General features: G+C 37.5%; 4 protein-coding genes across 5 annotated transcripts; 3 read left to right on the top strand and 1 right to left on the bottom strand.

Moving 5' to 3' along the window:
- The first annotated feature begins 223 nt into the window (after positions 1 to 223).
- On the top strand, positions 224 to 2,255 carry LOC140794139 (uncharacterized). 2 transcript variants are annotated; one of them, XM_073146020.1, is made up of 5 exons: positions 224 to 501; positions 1,059 to 1,407; positions 1,490 to 1,582; positions 1,702 to 1,757; positions 1,860 to 2,255. In XM_073146020.1, the coding sequence occupies exons 1-5, from the start codon at positions 242 to 244 to the stop codon at positions 1,936 to 1,938; spliced, it is 837 nt and encodes a 278-aa protein (XP_073002121.1). In that variant the 5' UTR covers positions 224 to 241; the 3' UTR covers positions 1,939 to 2,255. The 2 variants fall into 2 exon arrangements, with proteins under 2 accessions (XP_073002121.1, XP_073002122.1); XM_073146021.1 differs by having other exon boundaries at positions 1,691 to 1,757.
- A 1,165-nt stretch (positions 2,256 to 3,420) lies between these two features.
- On the top strand, positions 3,421 to 6,120 carry LOC140793604 (protein IQ-DOMAIN 22-like). The gene is made up of 4 exons (XM_073145172.1): positions 3,421 to 4,138; positions 4,808 to 5,002; positions 5,091 to 5,168; positions 5,258 to 6,120. The coding sequence occupies exons 1-4, from the start codon at positions 3,701 to 3,703 to the stop codon at positions 5,960 to 5,962; spliced, it is 1,416 nt and encodes a 471-aa protein (XP_073001273.1). The 5' UTR covers positions 3,421 to 3,700; the 3' UTR covers positions 5,963 to 6,120.
- A 4,292-nt stretch (positions 6,121 to 10,412) lies between these two features.
- On the bottom strand, positions 10,413 to 13,819 carry LOC140794413 (RHOMBOID-like protein 2). Its single transcript, XM_073146428.1, has 5 exons — positions 13,412 to 13,819; positions 12,636 to 12,799; positions 11,938 to 12,101; positions 11,590 to 11,840; positions 10,413 to 10,737 (listed from the first exon to the last, which is right to left on the bottom strand). Exons 1-5 carry the CDS (start codon positions 13,750 to 13,752, stop codon positions 10,626 to 10,628), a joined length of 1,032 nt encoding a protein of 343 aa, XP_073002529.1. The 5' UTR covers positions 13,753 to 13,819; the 3' UTR covers positions 10,413 to 10,625.
- Positions 13,820 to 16,376: 2,557 nt separating this feature from the next.
- LOC140793646 (shaggy-related protein kinase epsilon-like) lies at positions 16,377 to 21,512 on the top strand. Its single transcript, XM_073145264.1, has 13 exons — positions 16,377 to 16,743; positions 17,637 to 17,891; positions 18,002 to 18,094; positions 18,503 to 18,562; positions 18,660 to 18,932; positions 19,058 to 19,132; positions 19,355 to 19,411; positions 19,484 to 19,624; positions 20,208 to 20,258; positions 20,355 to 20,450; positions 20,522 to 20,605; positions 20,878 to 20,980; positions 21,129 to 21,512. Exons 1-13 carry the CDS (start codon positions 16,684 to 16,686, stop codon positions 21,188 to 21,190), a joined length of 1,410 nt encoding a protein of 469 aa, XP_073001365.1. The 5' UTR covers positions 16,377 to 16,683; the 3' UTR covers positions 21,191 to 21,512.
- The last annotated feature ends 17 nt before the right edge of the window (positions 21,513 to 21,529 follow it).

Below are 21,529 nucleotides of genomic sequence, written 5' to 3'. Positions count from 1 at the left end.
TATTGGTAAGGCAAGAAAGGGTTGACGTTAAACCTTTTTGCTGGTCACGGAGAAGACCACAACGAGTCACGAGAATAAAACGAAAACAAAAAGGAAAACTTTGAATCACGATAAGGATGTAAACAAAATTTTGCAACAAAAAAAAAAAAAAAAAAAAAAAAAAAAACGTTAAAAGTCCACTTTAATTTCTTATGAGCTTGTTCATCTTACAGCGCGAAAAAAGAGTTCGAGTTCAATTAGAATGGAAGGGAGCACGGAAGCCTTGATGAAGCGATTCAACGATCTCGAGGTGAGTCAAGCCAAGCTCAGGGAGCAGCTAAGCCTTCTTCTACGTGAAGAAAGAAGAGAGTCAGGGAGATCCAAAAACTTGAAAGGTGGTGGTGGTAGTAAGCTCGGCTTCATCCCTGGCTTTTTCGCAAATAGTCCCTCCAGAAGCATTTTGCAACACATGGGTCATGCCGTTTACGTCTCTCGCTCTCCTACTGGAGAAATCTTCTACTGGTTTGTTTCCAACCTTATAGTACAAGAGATATATCTTTTAAGAGATGCCATCTATATATATACATATATATATATATATATATATATGTATGAGCTCTCTTTGATTCCTTTCTTTCTATTTGGGTGTTGAAATACAAAACTAGCCAGTGATGAATTTGAAAGTATGAAAGAGATAAAGAAACATCGTCATTTTTTGTATTATTTAGAATACTGGGAGAGATGAACATATTTTAATTAGATTACTCTATTAATTTTGAATCAATATATTAGATTTAAATCAGATCTTACAAAAATAAAATTCGGTTTTTAAGTATATCATAAATAGATAAATGATATATTGGAGAGAGGTTTAATGTAGTAGTCTCTTATCATTTTGAATCTAATCTCTTATTGAATGTTTATATTTTAAAGACTTTCTAGTCTTTAATTCCGTAATTAAAGAAGTACCGGAAATCGATGCTGGATGTAAATAATAAGAAGAAACCAGCTATATTGTCTGCAGGATTAATATTAGGAATTAAGATGGGATATTGAAATATTTGCCATATTATGTACAGGAACAAATCAGCAGAAATTTTATATGGATGGAAGGAGTACGAAGCACTTGGAAGAAGGGTGTCTGATCTACTTGTCAGTGAAGGATGCCACCCTCATCTTGAAAAGATCATGCAAAGGTTAAATAGTGGTCTATCATGGTCAGGTCAGTTCCAATTTAGGAAGAGAACAGGAGAAACTTTCATGGCAATGGTCACACATAGCCCCTTACATGAGGATGTTGGATTAATTGGTGTGATTACTGTCTCAAGCGATGCAGCTATGCTTTGTGATTATAAGCAACTAGAGAAGAAACCAAATGCCAAAAGAGTTCAGTGGTGCTCACAACCACAGAATCCATCATCTAGTCTGGTACTTAAATTGCATCCCATTATTACTCTCTCTTTCTTCTTTAGTTTCTTATAATCTCGTGTCAAATTTTCAATTATAACAGGCCACATGTATCTTTGCTAAAACTACCAGAGAAGGATGTGAATATTGCATACCAGAGAATGTGAATGCAATCTCAGCTAAAACTAAGTTACAAGTGAGTTACTAAGTGTTTTTCTTTTTCTCTTTATTGATAAAAGCTATATGAATATATCAAGTAGAGTTCAAAATGTTGATCCTTTCGGACAATTAATACCAACTTCAGATCACCTTCAGGAAGGAGCTAAGTCGAGAATAAAATATCGAAGCATGGCGGAGCTCTATCGAAGTTTGTATGTTATGATTAATTTCTCTTCATATACATAGAAAGTGGTTGTTAAGAACTTTTACAAGTATATATAGCTCTGACTTTTAACTTTTGCTGGGAGTGGTAGGCTGCAAAGGTCTTTGGCAAATCGCATACCCCAGAGAGCAGCAGCCATCCAGGAGAATCAGATAGAGGACTTGAAATAATTAATTCAGCAGAGATTGGATAAAGGCTTCCATAATTTTATTTCCATTCACTAGATCTTGTATTTGAAGATTTATGGTAAGGCATCGAGTTGAAGAGCTTATATCGTTGGAAGCAATGGTAAATTTTTTTGGCAGAGGCAACTGGTGGAAGGTGGAAACCAAAACTTGATCAGCATAGTTATCAGCTCCAGTGCTCACAAGTAATTAAATGCTACGAGCTCAAGCAGAGAGGCATATAAGAGATCAAAGCGATAAGTTAACTGAAATCTATTAGCTTGGGGCAATTAACCAAATATTGCAGACTAAGCTTGACAATTAATTCTCATGTTATAAAATCATAGACCTTTGCTATGTTATGTTTCATATAAAAGGGATTGTCTTAGAAGATTTAACTCTTATCATGACTACTTTGTAATATTATTGGTACATTACACATGATGAGGAGTAAGAAATTCAATACATGTCAATCAATTGCTAAAATAAGATTCTATCTCTAAATCTTTATTATTTTAAATATATTATTTGACCCATCTAGTAATTAACTTTCAAAATTTAAGCAGATGCATTCATAGAACTACGTTAAGAAAATAGATAGATTATTTTACTCTTAAAAGTGAGGAGTGATCTGAAAAGAGAGAAATATAAATTAAGTATGAATCATTTGTGGAGTAATAGAATAATCAACTAACATTACTTGGGGTTGGCCCGTAGGCCGTAGCGATATCTATTATCCAGGATATAAACTTATTCGCTGTGGACTTATCCGTGTCGGGTGACCGTTCGCTTTCGCTCAATTGGCCAACAAACTCCTGGGCCCCACGATTACTACGCCACGTTCATCACTACCGTCCAGCTACTACACGCCCGCATCCGGGCCCCACGTTGTTGCCGATCTCATCTTACACCAATCGATCCATTGCTGACCGTCCGATCGCTGAGCCCATATCCAGCAAGAGATCATTTCCAGAGACCGGAATGTACTTTGGGTGTCAAACTGGGTTTGAACCCGTACGAGAACAGTCTACATCCGCAGCTCACCTAGCGGAAGCACCACCACCGTTGGATCGACATCCGACGGCTAATGATAGAGAAACAGGCCCTTTCGTTTGGACCACTCAGCGCACAGTTGTCAGTGCTACGGGTCGACCCAAAAAGAGGATTTGCATATAACACCCTACGTTTAAGTAAATTTATGGTTTAAATTCTGTATTTTATCAAGATTTTTTTTTTAAAAAAAAAGAAGCTAAAAATTAGGTTAACAAAATATTAACATTATAAATTGTTTTAAGGAGTATTTAATTATAATATGAAAAAGAGCAATGCAATTTCTTTTAAAATTTAAAGCATAATATAAGGTGATGCAAATCATGCAATTGACTGGTCCTTCGTAAAAGAAGCATAGGGGTGAAATTGTAATTTGATAAAGATGATGCATCATATCCTAGGCCGGCGGAACACGGGATCCCATTTCGCCTTTTTGACAAGTATAATAGTATAAAGCTATTATATATAGAGAAGAGGCCGCCCTCACACTACTCTTATTTGCTCTGCGCCTCTCTGACTCCCTCGACTCTCTCTTCTCCCATCTCTTCCATCACTCTCCTCTCCTTTCCGCTGACCTTTTTCCACTCCTCTTCCCTTTCTTTTTCTCAAATCTCCCGCTCTTTTTTTTCGGGGGACGAGGGGGAACTCAAATTTGAGGCCATGGGCTACTCCGCGAAGCGCGTCGGGTCTCGGCGGGCGGAGGAGCGGTGAGAATAAGATGGGCCGGGCCGCGAGGTGGCTCCGGGGGCTCCTAGGAGGGAGAAAGTCCGTCTCCAGCGCCGGCACGACTCCCGAGGCGTCTCGCCCCCCGAGCGAGAAGAAGAGATGGGGCTTCGGGAAATCCTTCCGCGAGAAGGAGAAGGTCCCGCAGCAGAAGCAAGCCATGCGGGCGGCGGTGGAGGAGAGGAAGGTCTCGTACAGGGAGGTCGTTCGGCCGTACGCGGCTGCGGAGACGGCGCGGGTGGACCAGGAGGAGGAGAGCAAACGGGCGATCGCGGTGGCGGCGGCGACCGCCGCCGTGGCGGAGGCTGCTGTTGCGGCGGCGCAGGCGGCGGCGGCGGTGGTGAGGCTAACGAGCAGCGGGAGGTGCGTCGGATTCGGGAAGCGGGAGGAGTGGGCGGCGGTTAAGATCCAATCCGCATTCCGTGGATATCTGGTTAGCCTTCTCTTCCAGAGCTCCGATTTATTCCCAATTTCTAGAATAACATCGAACTTTTTATCCCTAAAAATCCAATATTTCCCTACGAGGGACTTATTCTCGTCCGGATAACCAAATGGGGATTTACCTAAGAATAGCCAGTGAGCTGGATCGCGTGATTCGAATGGGTCCTGTCACCTCCGAGTTGCCGTTTCACCTAAAGGCTATACCCCCTTTCCTTTTCCTAAAATATACTACTTTTATCCACTTCTTATCCCTCCATTCTTAATGCACATTAATTCACTTTTAACTCGGAACTCCCTGGATAAAACTCCTTCACCGGTAAGTATGAGCGGAATAATCTAAAAGGGTAGATGGGGTCCTTCCGTTCCCACGCGGTCCATTTAAGTGCACGGCTTATGGAGTAGTTGGCTGTTGTCCGTCGTCGTCTTCTCACCCTCCACGTTTGGTAATTGCAATGGCTACTACAGTTGGAACTCGGAGGCGTAGATATTAATTTCTTTTAACTCTCTGCACCCTTTTGTATATTTTATAACTATCTCTGAGACCCTTGGTCTCTTGTCTCCTAAACTAAGTTTTATTGATCACTGTGGAAGAACATGGGGAATCTAATTTCTTAGTGTGGATAAGATTCTTCTAATATTACCACATTTGTGCTGTGTGCAGGCGAGGAGGGCATTGAAGGCCCTGAGGGGGCTGGTGAAGCTGCAGGCATTGGTCAGGGGCAATATTGTAAGAAAGCAAGCAGCCGAGACGCTCAGATGCATGCAGGCTTTGGTTCGGGTTCAAGCCCGGGCTCGAGCTTGCCGAGCCATCCGATCCGAGAGGATTCGTCCCGATAAGTCCACACGTAGTCACCCGGTATGTAACGTTTGTTCTTCTTTAATTAATAAGCATTCGATGTAACGTCTTCTTTTGTTTATTTTTTTACTTATTTATTTTTCTCCAGGGTCCTCCAACCCCGGAGAAATATGAACATAGTACTCGAACAAATGGGTCGAAGTCTGATCGGTCTGGGTCGCTCGTGGTAATTTTTTTTTTCGATATAGTCCTAGCAGATTGTGATAATTTTTAGGTGGTGCTTTATTAACTGGTTCAATTGTTTTTGGTATATAGAGGAATTCGTCCAAGTCAGCTGGTGCTGATGCAGTTGATCGAGAGAGATCACATTCTTCCGGGTGGAATTGGTTGGATCGCTGGATAGAGGAGAGGTACTGGAATAACCAGGAGGTTACCAGTGCCGCAATTGATGATGATAAGAGTGCAAAGATCCTGGAAGTGGACCCTGGAAAGCCTCAATTCAATTCCAAGAGGCGAAGCAATCACAATAACATGCAGTCTTCTTGCTCTAATAGTCGAAGCTATGCAACTGTGCCAGACTCACCTTCGAAGGACTCGACAACTGCACAATTATCCATCCGGAGCCCTTCCACTGTGGACATGAGGCAATCCCTTAGCCCACTTAGGTTTCCGGCCGACTCCGCCGAGATCAGCGAGAGCCCCCACTACTACTCCGCCACTTCTCGCCCTGGTAGCTCGAGGAGAGGGCCGTTCACGCCTTCTAAAAGTGAGTGCTCTCGCAGTTTATTCGGGTTCTCAGATTACCCCAGCTACATGGCAAACACCGAGTCCTCCAGGGCCAAGGTTAGGTCTCAGAGTGCACCAAAGCAAAGGCCTGCGGAGTACGAGAAGTCTGGCTCGGTGAAGAAGCTCCCAGGTGCCCAGAAGTCGAACTCCTTGCATGCCAAGTTCGCCAACAAGGCTTATCCAGGATCTGGGAGGTTGGATAGATTAGGAATGCCTATCAGATATACTAATTAATCAACCAATGTGATGTTTTGTTTATCCTACGTTTTAGAACTTCCCCCCCTTTTGTTGTAATCCCTCTCTAGCTAGTGCCTAGTGGTAGTAAATTGTCCTCCTCCTCATGTAATCAGAATGCCATGTTTTGCTATCAATGCCAATGCTTTGCCATTTAATTACCAGGTGGTTGCTTTATTCCAAGAAGAACGGCCAAAGGACACACATACTGTTGGCTAACACAGAGACAAATGTGTACGATGTCATGATAAATTAAAGAAAGGTATTGTTTTTGGGATGTGTTAGTAGGGTAGATAATATTATAATACGAGTTGGTGTCGGTGGAGATGGGTGGATTCGGTGAGTGCCGGGTATGCTACGTTTTTGGATCGACTATCCAAGCCTTGAATGACTTGTCCCCAGGAAATGGTCCGAATGATGCAATGTTTATCATTTTATATCTTAAGCAACTAATTTGGCACCTTTGGCTTGGGCTTTTCTTGTCTCCAAGGGTGAACGTGATCTATATGTAGTCCAAATCCAACGATCTAATGGGGCCCGTAGTAGATCACAGGAGGTTGGTTTTGTTCCTCTGAACAAAATGTAAGTCGGTGCATTTTATCTCCACTCTAGCTTTCTCTCTCTCTCTCTCTCTCTCTCTCTCTCTCTCTCTCTCTCTCTCAAGATCTAATCTGCGGGTGGTAAACTTTGTCATGCAAAAGTGGATAGAATGACTGTCGAGCTACAATAGCCGGCCTTTTGTGATGCCAAATTTGATGCTTAATCAATGTGTTAAATTTGGGTTGGCATGTATAGTGAAAGCAGGAGACCACTACCAGTCACAAGTGTCACAAATCTAAGGGGAAAAAGACATGGCTGCATTAGTATTTGGTTGGTGAGGGAGAGGAAGTTAAGAAGGCAGCCATTAACAATGGAGTTGGTGAAGGAAAGGGATGATTGGACGCGGCAAGACAAGTGCCCTTTAGACCAGTCCAGAACCTCTTGACCCCTTGGAATTTATCGTCACTGGTAGTAGTCATGTTTCTTTTTGTTTAGCCTTTTTTTTTTGTAGTCTTCTACGATATCTCAATCAACCTTCGGACTTTTAAACTAGCCTAGCCTACTAACGCTGCATTCCTTTCTAAGATGCGTCTGGAAATTCCACAAGATTTGGCATCTTTTCATGCACTGATCGCTATTTTGAATTGATTCGAATTCAGGTACTTTTACCTCTTCCCAAGAGATTGGATAGCTGGGGTTAATACAACTCGGAGATTTTGCGAGGAAGCTCAAATGATTTGGCAACTCACAACTGGAACTAGAATTTAAATGCTGGGCTCTTTAGCTATAGTTTGAGGACACGTCACTGCTGTAATTTAATAGTTAAGTTTTTTTTTTAATATAAACATTAAATTAATATTTAATAATATTTTGTTTTATTGAAACATATATTGTGACCAATTTTATAGGGCTACCTCCTTTCTTAACTTATGACCTATTGAAAAGATAGCTCTGATACATTGCCATATACATATGCTAAGATAAGAACTTTGTTTGTGGTCATCTTTTCTCACACCATATGTCTCTTACAGTAATACTCCAAGAACACTGTAGATAAGAGAAATGAGTAGGTGTGCTATGTTTCTTATTTGTTAAATTTATTTTATTATTTTTATATGGAGGGAATTTTTAATAAATTTTGCTTCTATGTTTTCTAGGATTTTTTATTTTTTGAGGGATAAATTACACTTATCTCTTATACATTAAATTTAAGCACTTAACAATCATACCATTCTGACCAAAGTGTAACTATTGTATGTTTCATCTAAAACTAACACTATATATATATATACTTTAAGCTATCTAATATCTTTCCTTGATGATGGTAATTTAAATCGTCAAATAACTATCTTAATTCTTAAATTCAATTTTTTTTATAAATGAGATAAAATAGTTTTTTAAATGCTTAAACTGGTTATATTTTAAATAAAAAAAAGTTACACGGGCATTTTAGAGGTTTTACATAATTAAAAGGGTTAATGTCTCTTTTGGTCTGATATTTTTGTCTAGGTGTCATATTCCTAAACCATCTTAAATTATTTAATTACTTGAATGTGTTATGATGTATTTGATTGTGCTATTATTTATTTATTTTTTCTCACAATTTTTAGTGGTGTTACGTTGATATGTGATTTAGTTAGGTGTACTAATATAAAACATTAATTATCCTAGATAGATATTGTTTTGAGTGTTTTGTAATAAAATGAAAAATATCACAAAATATAAAGAGAAAACTAATATAAAATTAGGTAATAATTAAGGAGTCAAAGTATATTTATCATTATATATAGAGTAATATTATACTTACAAGCACTTTACAAGTATACTATAAACAAAATAATGTGTCACTATCATGTTCATTAATAGTAAGTATTGTGAGATAGTGAGAAAATCTATCAATGAACATCAAAAGTGTTTGTAAAATTTTTGAATAGCATTATTAATATGAAATATATTTGTATATATATATATATATATATATATAGTCAATGGAGGAATCTTCATTGACTAAGTCTTCGGTGAGTACTTTAGTCCAAGCGACAAAATATGAACACATGTGAAGCTAAACCTTTTCTATCTACCCATTCCCCAACTACTACTATAGCATGGACCATTCCCAATTAAATAAAAAGCTTCAAGGTTCAAGTGCTATTAATCGCATTAAGTAATCATTATCTTTTTCTTTTCAAAATAAGAAAATATTATCATAATACTCTACCTCAATATATATATATATATATATATATATATATATATATATGGTTCATAGAATCATAGTATTAATAACATTGCTATCTCAAAAGGCCTTGTTTAGTTTAAGACTAAATTCTGAACTCAATTAGCTAGTCTCATATTTTAGTATTAATTAGATATATAAAAATAATAATATTTAGTTTACTGAATTAATTTAGGAGTTCATAAACTAAAAGCAAACTAGGCTGAAGAGACATTAATGGTAATAACATTCCAACTATACAGTATTTCTAGCTATCACACCAACCTTGTCATTGATGCTAATCATTGTACGACATTCTCCAATGATTAATACAAAGCAATGTATTTGGTTTGGTCGGCCCATAATCCTCTCTTATTAACGAACTAATTAACAACTAAATAGTTCTCATCTCTTATCAAACTTAATAGGAGAACATGATTACGTTAACCATGGTAAATATTTTTTCTTTTTTATAAAAAAAGAGGAAGAAGCTATGAATCCAGATGCAATGCACAATATGCATGTTTGGGTATTTTGTCATGGCCTAATAGAAAGGTAGTGAAGAAGAGACAAAAGATGGGACACATCTCGTAAGAAATATTTTGTTTTTATTTAACTTAAGGGCTATTTTGATGCTATTTGTTAACATGGTAGCTTCTGGAGTGAAGGCATTCCCATGTGCTTATGCCCTTGGGCTTGGAGGCTTGGACTCGGAGCTCCCAGGGGCATAGCGAGGATTTATAAACTTAGGAAAATGCCAAGTGAGAATATAATATTATTTAGTCGACAAAATTTGGGAATTAAAATAGGTATTTAGATCGAATTTTAAATCTTATGAGTAATGCTAATGAAGATAATTAGTATAGTTAATTATAGTGTAGTATTATTAGTAAGAGACTAGAAGAGGGTTCATGTGCGCTTCGCGGCGCAGCGTGGAAGGTGGAACCCCATTTCAGTATCCCCACCCACGTGGCCACGTGCTGCTTCGGTCTGGATCAGGATGGATTAAACGGTCGACTTGACTTGATTGTCTCTTCCAAGTGTTTTTAACTTTTTATATAAATTCTATTATTATTATTATTATTATTATTATTATTATTATTATATGCATATTTAATATAAGTCAGTTTAGTCACGTCATTAAAAAAAAATCGTAAAATGACCATCACGTTATGATAACCAACAACACCACGACACCATTCCGATTGGAACACAAGTATAGACCAATTTACCATAGATTTTCGAATTATAAATATATTCTTTTATCAAGATAATAAATATGAATACAACCCGTTTAATAATCAAATTTAAAAAAAATTTATTTATAACCTGAATCTAAATTAAAATTTTTTAAACAGCTAAATTATCGACACGTGTCGGATTAATTTTTGTCACTTCTTTTATAGAATTGAGGTTTGTGAAGTGGCCTACACATATCATAATCTATGCCATACACCAACCTGCCTCCTTTCCATAAATATGGTAGCTATTAGCTGATACCTTCCAATATACACCCCAAGGTAGAAAACACACAAAAGATAGATCAAGGCCCAGTGTCGTTGCCCAATAAAGATTGAAGGAGAGCGGAAGCATTCCTTACCTTTCACTGGAAGTAATAATAAAGTATAAGGTAATGGAAAAGCATATGAAGATACTTGTCAAAGAACAGGTCTTAAGAGATTCAAACATGAAGAATGAAGTCAATAAACTACATGATTGCTCGATTTGTGTGACAAAAAGAATAAGTAACAGAACAATCTGAAACTGATCGATTCTGCTTGTCCAAGTTATGTACAGTAAGAATTATAATCAATGTCAAATTCTCAGATTACAATGACATTCTGATGCCCTTAAGTAGCACCTTAATTTTTTTTTACTCCACACTGAGGGTGAAAGTGTCAATCATAATTAATTTCCACAGCTCCATCTTGATGTAGGAACGCAGCTCAAATAGTGACACCAGTGGCAATGATTGTTCGCGTTTACTCCTCTGAATAGCATTATCAGCCCAATCGCAAATCTGCACAATAGTAGCAAGAAAGATTGAATACAAGTCCACCTGACTGATATCATAGTTGGTAGCAAAGAACAAACCAAATTGATCGAGATTCTTGGCCTAGCGAACATCATGTCAAACTAGTCAATGAATGAGACCTGCAAATGGTATTCTAAGATCTAGATGGTATTCCAACACCAGCACCACTAAATATTTCATGTCTGTTTTGTTTTTCCTAACTCCTAAGTTTTCCTTGAACAACCTGATTTAAACAGCTTTATAAATCCAAAATCAGTTGGTCTATAAGAAACGATTAATGTTCTTCACAGTACATACATACATTGCATAGTACAATAGTATGGCATACAAGGAAATAGGCCTAACACAGTGGACTTTATATGTGGTCTGTTAGTTATTTAAATCTGCAGCTAGCTGACATTTAACTGCTGATCTAATTTCTCCAATCCATACTTTTTGAGTCCAAGAATCAATTTCAATGGATAAGTATTTGTAAAGCAAAAGGTCTAGTGGATTGGTCCCTAGCAAATGTTGTCCTTTGATCAAATAATACAGTTCTTTGTAACAATCTACTAAATGAGTTTTGTCAAACAAATTCTGGAAGAACATATCCATGCATAAATCAATGATTCTCCTATCATATTACTAAGATAATTAGGAAAAGTTGAAGAACAACTTGCAAACACATCGGGCGGTCAAGTTTGCTAAGAGAGTAAGAGAATTTCGTGCAACTAACAGCACATCACATGAAGCCCAAAAGCCAAAATGAAACAGCTTATGATACAATGAACTTCTAGTTAAGAGTACCACATTCTCTGGAGCACTGAATGTTAATAAAAAATGAACAGAAATGCTTACCCAACTATAAGCAAGATCAGTGCGACAAACCATAAGATGTACTGATATGCCATATACTTTGACATGGCTTTACTCCCAGGTGGGGGATTGTGGTGTTCCAGCCAACCAAATCGAGGACGTATCAATAGAACAAATCCCAGAAGAAAACCAGTCAGAAAGCCTCCTATATGGGCATAGTTATCAACGTGCGGCAGTATTCCAAGGGCTAAATTAATCACAATGATGAACAAGAGAGTTAACAGAGCAACAGCCTGCAAAATCAGATTAATGAAGTGAGTTTTCTAAGCTTTAAGACAAAATGCTTGTAAATTTCAAATAATAAAATAATAATAAAGAAGATGGATCCACCTTATTGGTATATATAGTCCAGTTAGTTATAAGCTCTGACAACATGGCTCCAAGAAGTCCAAACAAAGCACCAGAAGCACCAACAGATATACTATTTCTAATAAAGAGAGACGAGAGGACGCTACCACCAAACCCAGAGAGAAGGTATATTGCCCCAATTCTCACTGCAAGAGACCAGGCAGGCAAAGATCATTCAGGATGGATCCCTCGGGACTAGTGTAAAGTTTCTAAGGGAGCACAACACAAACAAATTCTGTTATCTCAGGAATTTCACCATCTAATTCTTCCCCGACGATAAATTCTCATCTAATTTGAACCAAAACTGTTCTTGAAATCGCCCCAATTTTGTCCCAAAGTTGTATCCGAATAAGCAAGCTAAAGGCAATGAACAAGTTAACAGATTTATGGGCAATTTAAACTTCTGATATTTCACAAATTGCCATCAATATTTGGATGATTTAAGAGTTAAATTATAAATAGAAACACAAATACATACATTCTGGCCAAGAGTTTCCTATTAGCGTGAAGGTGGATGCTCAAAAAGGTGAAAGCCAATTAGACAACAAAGAGTTATCGTATGAATATTATGCCACAGACGGTAAAAAATGTCCAACTTTTGCTTTTGATGCATATGACAGAGATGCAGGCTATTCTTGTAATTGCCAAAAGGCAAACAACAGGAAAAGTATGACGTTTACCAAATCCAAATTGCTGTTCAAGGCGAATTCCTATAAAAACAAGGCTTAGCATATTAGCAAGCAGATGCACAACACCAGCGTGCAGCCAAATGCACGTAACAAGTCTCCACCCTTGATGTTCATGGACAACTTTGTCCCATTGAAGTGCTCCCAGCTTCTCTAATCTGAAACAAATAGTCCTACATTTCAGTATCTCATATGCTTGAATAAAAGAAACATACAGTAAGATCACCCAATAAATGCAGTTCTTAAAAGCACAAAAGAAATGAATCATGATTGAAAAGCTGAATCAGGTTTTGAAAAAAGAAAAAAAAACAAATGTTAAGTTCTTTTTGCCCAAATTCGTCAGAGAGACTAGTGTATATCTCTACTGTAGGCATCGAAACACCAAATTCAACTTCACAAGTTTCAGCATCTGATTTGAACAACCAAAATTATTCTTGAAGACGCCCCAATTTTGACCGAAAGTTATAAGCGAAAAGGCAAGCTAAAGGAGACGGACCAGTTAATTGACTTACGATCTAGGAACAGGCTAGATCCTGAAATTGCGCTCAAATCTGAACCAGGAAAAGCTCAGAACAGACAAAAGATCAAGCTAAGATCCATTTATCCCAAACCCTTTCACCAAAAACCTACATCCCCCATAAAAATTCAGACAAGAAACGAAGTGGTCTTCACCAAATCTACCACAAATCCCAACCCGAACCCAAAACTCGCAAATTTATCACAATTCAGGCACAAACAGAGCCATTTAATCAGGAAAAAAAAAACCTTACTTGGAGGAGGACGGCCCAAAGAGTGGATTCTCGCGAAGCGGCTGGAAAGAGAAGCGATGGAGAAACGGCGCGACGCAGGAGCCGAAGGGGTTGGGGTGGGCGGGGCAGTTGTTGACGTACATCACCCCGACGAACACCGCCACATTCGCCACCACGAACATGGGTATCACCCACGAGGTCCATTCCCTGTCCGCCACGTACCCCGGATCGTAGTAGAACGGCGAAGACGACGCATTGCCGGCCCCATTGGGGTATCCGGCGCCGCCTCTACCCTTCGCGCCACCGGCCCCCCCAGATCTAGTAGCGGCGCCGCCTCTCTCGATATCGATCGTAGAAGACATTTCCTCGGTTTCGCTCTCCTAATTTCAAGTACGATGAGTAAACAAAGGAGTCTTTTTTTCCTTTATTAGTCTCAAAGGTCAAGAGGATAACTATATAGTGTCACGACTATGACCGCTTTAATGATTATGCGGATGGTTCCGCATAAAAATAAAGAGTTCTTTACGGACAGTCGTTTGGTTGGTGCTTACGTGTTACAAGGTAGTTGTCGGCCGCCGGGTAAGTCTGCATAAGAATTAATGTATGCGGTTGTTTAATCTTCACACATTAGTCAAAATATAACTCGTTTAATATAAGATTGAAAGCATTATTATAATCTAAGGCACCGTTTGGTTCAGCTAGTTTTTTTTTAATAAATAATTTAGAATACTAATTTAATAATTATTTTTGATATGACATAAAATTGAGCTAAAAAATATAAATAAAAATTAACTCAAATACCCTTAATTTGACATAAATTTAAATGATAGTTTTCTCTTCTTCTTTTTTTGTAGTTATGTATAATTGCATATTTGAAGAGGATTTTAAAATAATTTTAGTTAACTTATTTGTGAAATATGTTTAATTTAAAATAAGAATAATTTGATGTTTGGTTACAAATCTAGAACAGGTATAATAATAAACTAGACACAAACGGGAGTTAAAATAACCTAACCAATCATCAGAGAGAAGTAGGTATTTTCATGGCAAATGACCTCACTAATTCTTCTCATTGAAAACCCTAGTACTTGGGTCTTCATCGACTCACTGTCCCGGTGAAACTATAGAATGGTTTAGTGGAATATGTAGATCGGCAGATTCACTCTATCATCATTGAAGCAAAGGAGCTGGTGACGAATTACCCTCTCATTCATACATTTGCTGTTTTAGTAGAGGAAATAATGCGATAGCTCACAATTTTGCCCATTCTACTAACAAATATTGTAACAGAGTTGGAGCTCACGTATACTCCCCTATTAATCAAAATGAATTAAGTTTATATAACACATCTGGGCAGCAGAGTAATTACAGATAGATAAAGAGACGGAGAGGAGGAAAACTACTGATTCCTAACATTGAAAGGGAAGTCGGTGGAACTCCGCGTACTCGTCTGAGACATTCCAACTGTAACGCACATGTTCTGCTCTGCTCCTCGGGTGGGGAGGTTTCGACTCTGATCCAAAGCATCATTGTTGCATAATTCGAGGGCTTATATGTAAAAAATTCGTCAAAATTCTAGGAAAATTTATCAAAGAGTGCAGTAAATTTTGGTTTAATTTTGATGTCTTAAAAACACTTTACTGTTGGGTTACTTAAGGAAACTTTAACTAACTTTGAATAAGGTTTTTAAGATTAAGGTAAAAAAGAGAGGAGAAACCATATTTAAAAATCAAATTAAATATTTTCCATCTAGTTAACATTATCCGTTAGGTGAAAATTAACTCATAGTATTTTTGAGGTACTAAAGTAAAATATAAGGATTTATATCGTAGTATGTGTCAATGATAACAGAAGTAAAACGTACGATTTTTTTGGATAAATTTTCCTAATTACTGTTTCTTAACTCCAGAAGCAAGATATGACTCATAGATTAAGACCTTTTGCATCTCATCTGGATGCAGGATGTTCGTCTGTTGGTGGCATAGGTTGCCATTGATTTCTTGCTCAAGAGCTCATCAAGTTAAGACTAATTGGGCTAAAAGCCCAAATCCCATTCTTACAATAAACAAATAGATTGGGCTCTATATTAGGACCCAATTTAGCTTCAATTATGATTTTGATCCATTCATAAAATGGATACAACAAAGGCCTAAATTTTGAACCTTGATGGGCTCTGCTCTCCTTGTTTTAACAGGGATACACTAATTTTTCTGTTTAACGGATCCAATAGTGATAAAATTATTATACTTTTCTATTGGGATTCAGCCATATATACATTTATATCTGCTAGTTTAGACATGGATATAAAATATAATTGTATACATAATTTTGAATTTATTTGCATAAATCAAATCAACCAATTTATAAGAACACTTGAGTACAGATTCACATAAAAATAAATAAAAATAATTTTTTATACCGCTAGTTTTACAATATAAAAAAAATAATGTAGATTTTATTTATTTAGTTCATATCTATATTCGTAACAGCGATATAAAGCCGGCCATTGTTCAACAAATGACTTGCACGACTTATAGGCATTGGATTATTTTTCTTTCTTTCGAAAATGCCCTCCTGTTTCTTTAAAAGGGGCATCCTGTATTTTAGAAAAAAGTCTTAAAGAATATTAAGAAGATAGGATGTGAAAGTAAATCCATAAAAATATACGGTGTGAAATGTAATTTGGGCTTAAAGTAAACGTTTCTATTAATTGAAGTCTAAACGAGATTTAGTATCGTTTACCCACATTCTCTCTCCAATCTCGAAGACCGGTTCTCACGCATGCTTATGAAAGAGAGCAAGGCCTTAAAAAAGTAAAGATATACGAAAGAAAAGAGGCGGAAGCGAAGACAAGAAGCCGGAAATCCCGCACCATCCTTTGTACCGTCCGATCCTTGGCGAGAGACGATCGGACGGATGGGTATCGTCCACGTCACGGACTACCGTCACGAAGGTAGAATAATTTTCTTTTCTTGCTTTCTTTAATGGAGGTGAAATGATTGGGTTTGGGCTCCCAGTTTGACCGGCGAACCGGCGGAGCCCAAGAATTTTTTTTCTTTTTAAATACTTGGTGACGAAAAGAAAAGAACACAAATAAAGGTAAATAAAGAAAGGGGGGTAGAGAAAGGGAGAGGAGAGGAGGGAAGTAGTTTTCTTTCTCTCTCTACGATCCGAGCTCGGTGATGGGGGAGGAGGGAGGAGAGAGTGGGGCTTCTTCTCTTCTCTGAAAACTCCTGTTAGGGTTAGGGTTAGGGTTAGGGTTTGAGTTTGGGTATCTCCCGAGGGGGAGAAGGATGCATATGATGCGGCGGCTTAAGAGCATTGCTTCCGGTCGATCCTCCATTTCGGATCCCGTGAGTTTCCCTCCTCTTATTTTTCTAAATCTCGACTGAAACGCATCTTGATCGTCTTTTGCTTCCTGAATCTTTTATATTGGATGGAGATTGAGGAGTTATATTTTTGTCAATTCTTCTATTTCTAATGCTTTTAGCACGGTAGTTTTCTGTATTTAGTAAGATGTTTGAGACGGTTTTAATGCTGTTGAAGATTAGTTTGTTTACATCGTTCTATTAAGAGTCATGGTTTTTTGTTTTAACATGCCATAGATTGCTGTTATATATACATGTCGCAATAATGTGGTTAGTTACCTAAAGTGAGTTAATGAATTAAGGGAGCAATGGTATTAAAAGCTGGTGTCTTTGCTTTGATATTTGTTGGGTATTAGGTCGCTTATGTTTTATGATAGCCTGTTGATATTTTTTTATCTATGGTGTCGCTATTGCATAAATGATATGCCTGAGTTTAATTACATTCTAAAATGTAAATAGTTATCTTTCTTAAAATAAAAAAACTTCGATGCTTGTTGAAACTTGAGATAACATTTGACAGTCTAATGTGTATATGTGACATAAAAAATGTGTGCATATCTTTTTATTTTGTTTTTATCTTGGGTGTGGTGAACAAATAAGAACTTCATCATAAAGATCATTACTGCAATTTCAGCTATATCTTTCCACAACTTGGTTGATTCTTTTATTCAGCCTCCTTTGATTGGACTTTGCAACTTTTTTAGGCGTGCTACTGGTTACTACTTTTCTCTGGAAACATCTATTTTAGACAATACAACGGATCTTACCTATATTATAGAATGTTTGTTTTTATTCAATTGAAGAGCAAAAAAAAAAAGGAAAGCAGGAATTGATTTTGCTGTCATGCATTCTGAAAGTCATTGTTACCTTCATGTAAGGGTGGAGACTCTGATACGAAAAGAGCAAAGTTTGATCAGCATGGTCTAGGAGATATCGTTATTGAACCACATTTGGTTGGGGAGAAAGCTCTAGATGTAGATCAGAAAACTTCATCATCTCATTTGGATATTGATGGAAACACATCTAGTCTGAACCCTCCCATGAAAACTGAAGAGTCATGTTTTGATCAGCTCCCAGAGGAAATGAATGAGATGACAATAAGAGATGAGAAGGTTGACGACCCTGACAAGAAGGTTCTTCTCCATTGTTTCCCTTCATTTAAGGCTTTAACATATTATATTCTCCATTAGTTAAATATTTCTATTATCATTCTCTTTTAGTTCATAATTTTGATTGTCTGTAGGAGATGGAGAGGACAGTGGTAAATGGAAACGGAACAGAAACAGGTCAGATAATTACAACTACAATAGGTGGTCGAAATGGGCAGCCGAAACAGGTGATTTGATTTTGCCGGACAAAGTTCAACTTATATGATATGCTTCTTTCTCTTCTCTTAACAGTCATGGATCAGTTGACCACTAGTCTTCCATTGCACTAACTTAACAGCTGATTCCTGTATGTTGATTGTCCACTGTAACCAGCATGGATTGACAACATTTTCTGATTTTGCTGTGGTCTAGTCATATACAGAAATGCTCATTTCATGGTTTCTAAAGAAGTTTAATCAACTTCAGTATTTTTGTTTGAATGGTTCATTATTTTTCTGTTTATCTATGATGTTAGTATGCAAGAGATCTGATTTTTAGCAAACTTTGGATCCAATGTCTTTTTTCCATGAGAGAACTTTTGTTGGTTAATTGGAACCTCCTTGCTGTGATAGTAAATATTTGCTATTGGTCGTCAGACAATCTCATACATGGCAGAACGTGTGGTCGGCACTGGTTCATTTGGTGTAGTCTTTCAGGTTTGTAACATGGATTTTCACTTTTGTGCTTTACTTTTCGGCGGTTTGCTTTGGCCCTCTCTCTTCAATATTGCATGTCTAATGCCATCTTACACAGGCCAAGTGTGTTGAGACTGGGGAAACTGTTGCTATCAAGAAGGTTCTGCAAGATAAGAGATATAAGAACAGGGAGCTCCAAGTTATGCAAATGCTTGACCATCCTAATGTTGTTCAGTTAAAGCATTATTTCTTTTCAACCACTCACAAAGATGAACTTTACCTCAATCTCGTACTTGGATACATGTCTGAGACTGTTAATCGTGTCACGAAGTACTACAACCGGATGAACCAGCATATGCCTCTTATATATGTTCAGTTGTACTCATACCAGGTTTATGGTGACTCATCATCTTTTTTTGTGCTTGTCATCATTGAATTGTTTCCATCATAAGTCATTTGAATTATTCAAATTATTTATTTTCTGAAACTAAACCTTTTGACGTTCTCATGTTATAGATTTGTCGTGCTCTTGCTTATGTCCATCGTGTTGCCGGTGTTTGCCATCGTGATATAAAACCCCAAAATTTATTGGTATTACTCTTATTCTTTTTCTTCTCTCACAGGGTATTATGCCTCTTTTCTAAATTCCATCTTATTGCCAGCATACAAATGGGTGATAATTAGTTCATTACATTGGCTTCCCCTTAAGCAAACTCTGGCTTGCAAGTTGCAAGCTAGTGGAACCTTTGTGTACCAGTCATATTGAATGTTTGTTCTAAATCACATATTATGGTAATTTAATTCATGTTGCAGGTCAATCCTCATACTCATCAAGTTAAGCTTTGTGATTTTGGGAGTGCCAAGAAATTGGTATGTTATATTGTGCTTTTGGTCATGATATGGTTCCTTTATTTGGTTTGACATGAAATTGTGTAATTTCAGGTTCCAGGGGAGCCTAACATATCTTACATTTGCTCACGATACTATAGGGCTCCTGAACTAATCTTTGGGGCTACAGAATATACTACAGCAATTGATATGTGGTCTGTTGGTTGTGTTTTAGCTGAGCTTCTAATAGGGCAGGTAGGATAATCTGGTAATATGACATTTTTTGTTCTTTTAATGATTATCTGCTTAAGTTTCTTTCTTCACCTCATAGTTACACAACTTACAAACCATTCATTCTTTTGGCACTACATTAGTTATGATTCATGATTGATGACCATGCAGCAATTTTACCAATATGATGTGCTAACTGCTTAGTGCTACTAAGTTGGTGCCTGCAAGTAGTGCATGCTACAATACTACCGACGTTACCTTTTGAAACAAAAACAAATTGACTCAGGGATCCTAGGGATGCGATTTTGGGGGAAGCTTACCGCTAGTTTGTTTATTCTTTTGCAATTAACTTGCTAATATGCAGGGCCTTACCTCCATTTAGTGACTGGACTTTCATGATAATTTTTGCACATAGCATATTCTATTATGCTGTACATCAGTAGTTCTGCAGTTTGAAGGTGTTCCAGCATTGTACTTCCCATCCATATAACTATATCATGCTTATCATACTGTCTATTAATATACTAATTCTGTCCTCGATAGGTATCACGTAATGAAAGCATTTCATTAACTGTTTCACTTTTTTTTTATCATGATCGGTTTGCAGCCTTTGTTCCCTGGAGAAAGTGGTGTTGATCAACTGGTGGAAATCATTAAGGTCTTTTGTCTGCTGTCAAATTTTTGCATACCAACTCTCATTAATATTTGTAAGATGAATTAACTTGTTTTCAATTGATTGGTCTTCTTAAACAAGATTTTAGGTACTCCAACACGAGAAGAGATTAAGTGTATGAATCCAAATTATACAGAATACAAATTCCCGCAGATCAAAGCTCATCCATGGCACAAGGTCAGTGGATTTATAGTACTGGAGCACGTGCAAACTTGGACGGTTTGCTAACTAATTGCTCTCTTTTCTAGCTATTCCACAAGCGTTTGCCACCTGAGGCTGCTGACCTTGTATCAAGGCTACTCCAGTATTCCCCAAATTTGCGTTGCACAGCTGTAAGAGAAACTCATGCTCCAAATTTATTGTGCTTGTACTATTTCATCATCTATTGTTTGCAGACTTCTTTACTTTTCATTTGCATTAACATTACTAGTCCCAGCTAAATGTCAGATTATATTTTGAGGCAAATAATAATCTGAAATCACACGACTAATTTAACTCATTTCTAAAATTCTCAATTGTTACTTGGCCTTTGAGAGAGAAATAGATATTTCTGCTAGTATCAAGGCCTTGTATTTAGTCGAAAATCAATGGATGAATTTTGCAGTTGGAGGCTTGTGGTCATCCATTCTTCGATGAGTTGAGAGACCCCAACACCCGCCTGCCAGATGGACGGCCCCTTCCTCCTCTATTTAATTTCACAACTGAAGGTAATAACTTGCGTACCTCTTGCCTGGAATACTTTTTGACAAACTTTCCAACCTTTAAAGTTATGTCTGAAGTTATATTACTTGCTCGCCTTCTATTTTCTTAACCCTGCCTTTAAAACTGTCACCACATTATCTGATGTGTACACAGAGCTTGAAGGTGCTTCTCCCGAACTGGTTCAGCGTCTTATTCCTGAACACATGAGGAAATGATGACATAGAATAGTAGTACCAAGTCTTCTGGTATTAGTAGAAAGAAACACGCATGCCTTTTGCAAACATCCACTATCTATCAGTGTGGAGGCTGTAGGTGGAAGATGCAAAGGCAAAATGGAAGAAGTAATCAGTCCATTATGGAGCTTTATCGCAGAAGTCAATAGCGAGTTGGCTCCATCCAAACATGAAAAAGGATGAAGTGCCGTTTGCACAGCTACGTTGAATTGTTCTATTATGTGAGATATACTATCATGCTATGTGAGATATACTATCCTGCTGTAATATCACACTTACTACAAGTGCCAATTTGTTCCTGCAATTTTTTGTGCACCCAAT

This window comes from Typha latifolia, chromosome 8 (assembly GCF_019914945.1).
Source record: "Typha latifolia isolate L0001 chromosome 8, TyphaL0001v2, whole genome shotgun sequence".
Classification (NCBI taxonomy): Eukaryota; Viridiplantae; Streptophyta; class Magnoliopsida; order Poales; family Typhaceae; genus Typha; species Typha latifolia.
This window is presented reverse-complemented; position numbering and strand designations above follow the sequence as displayed.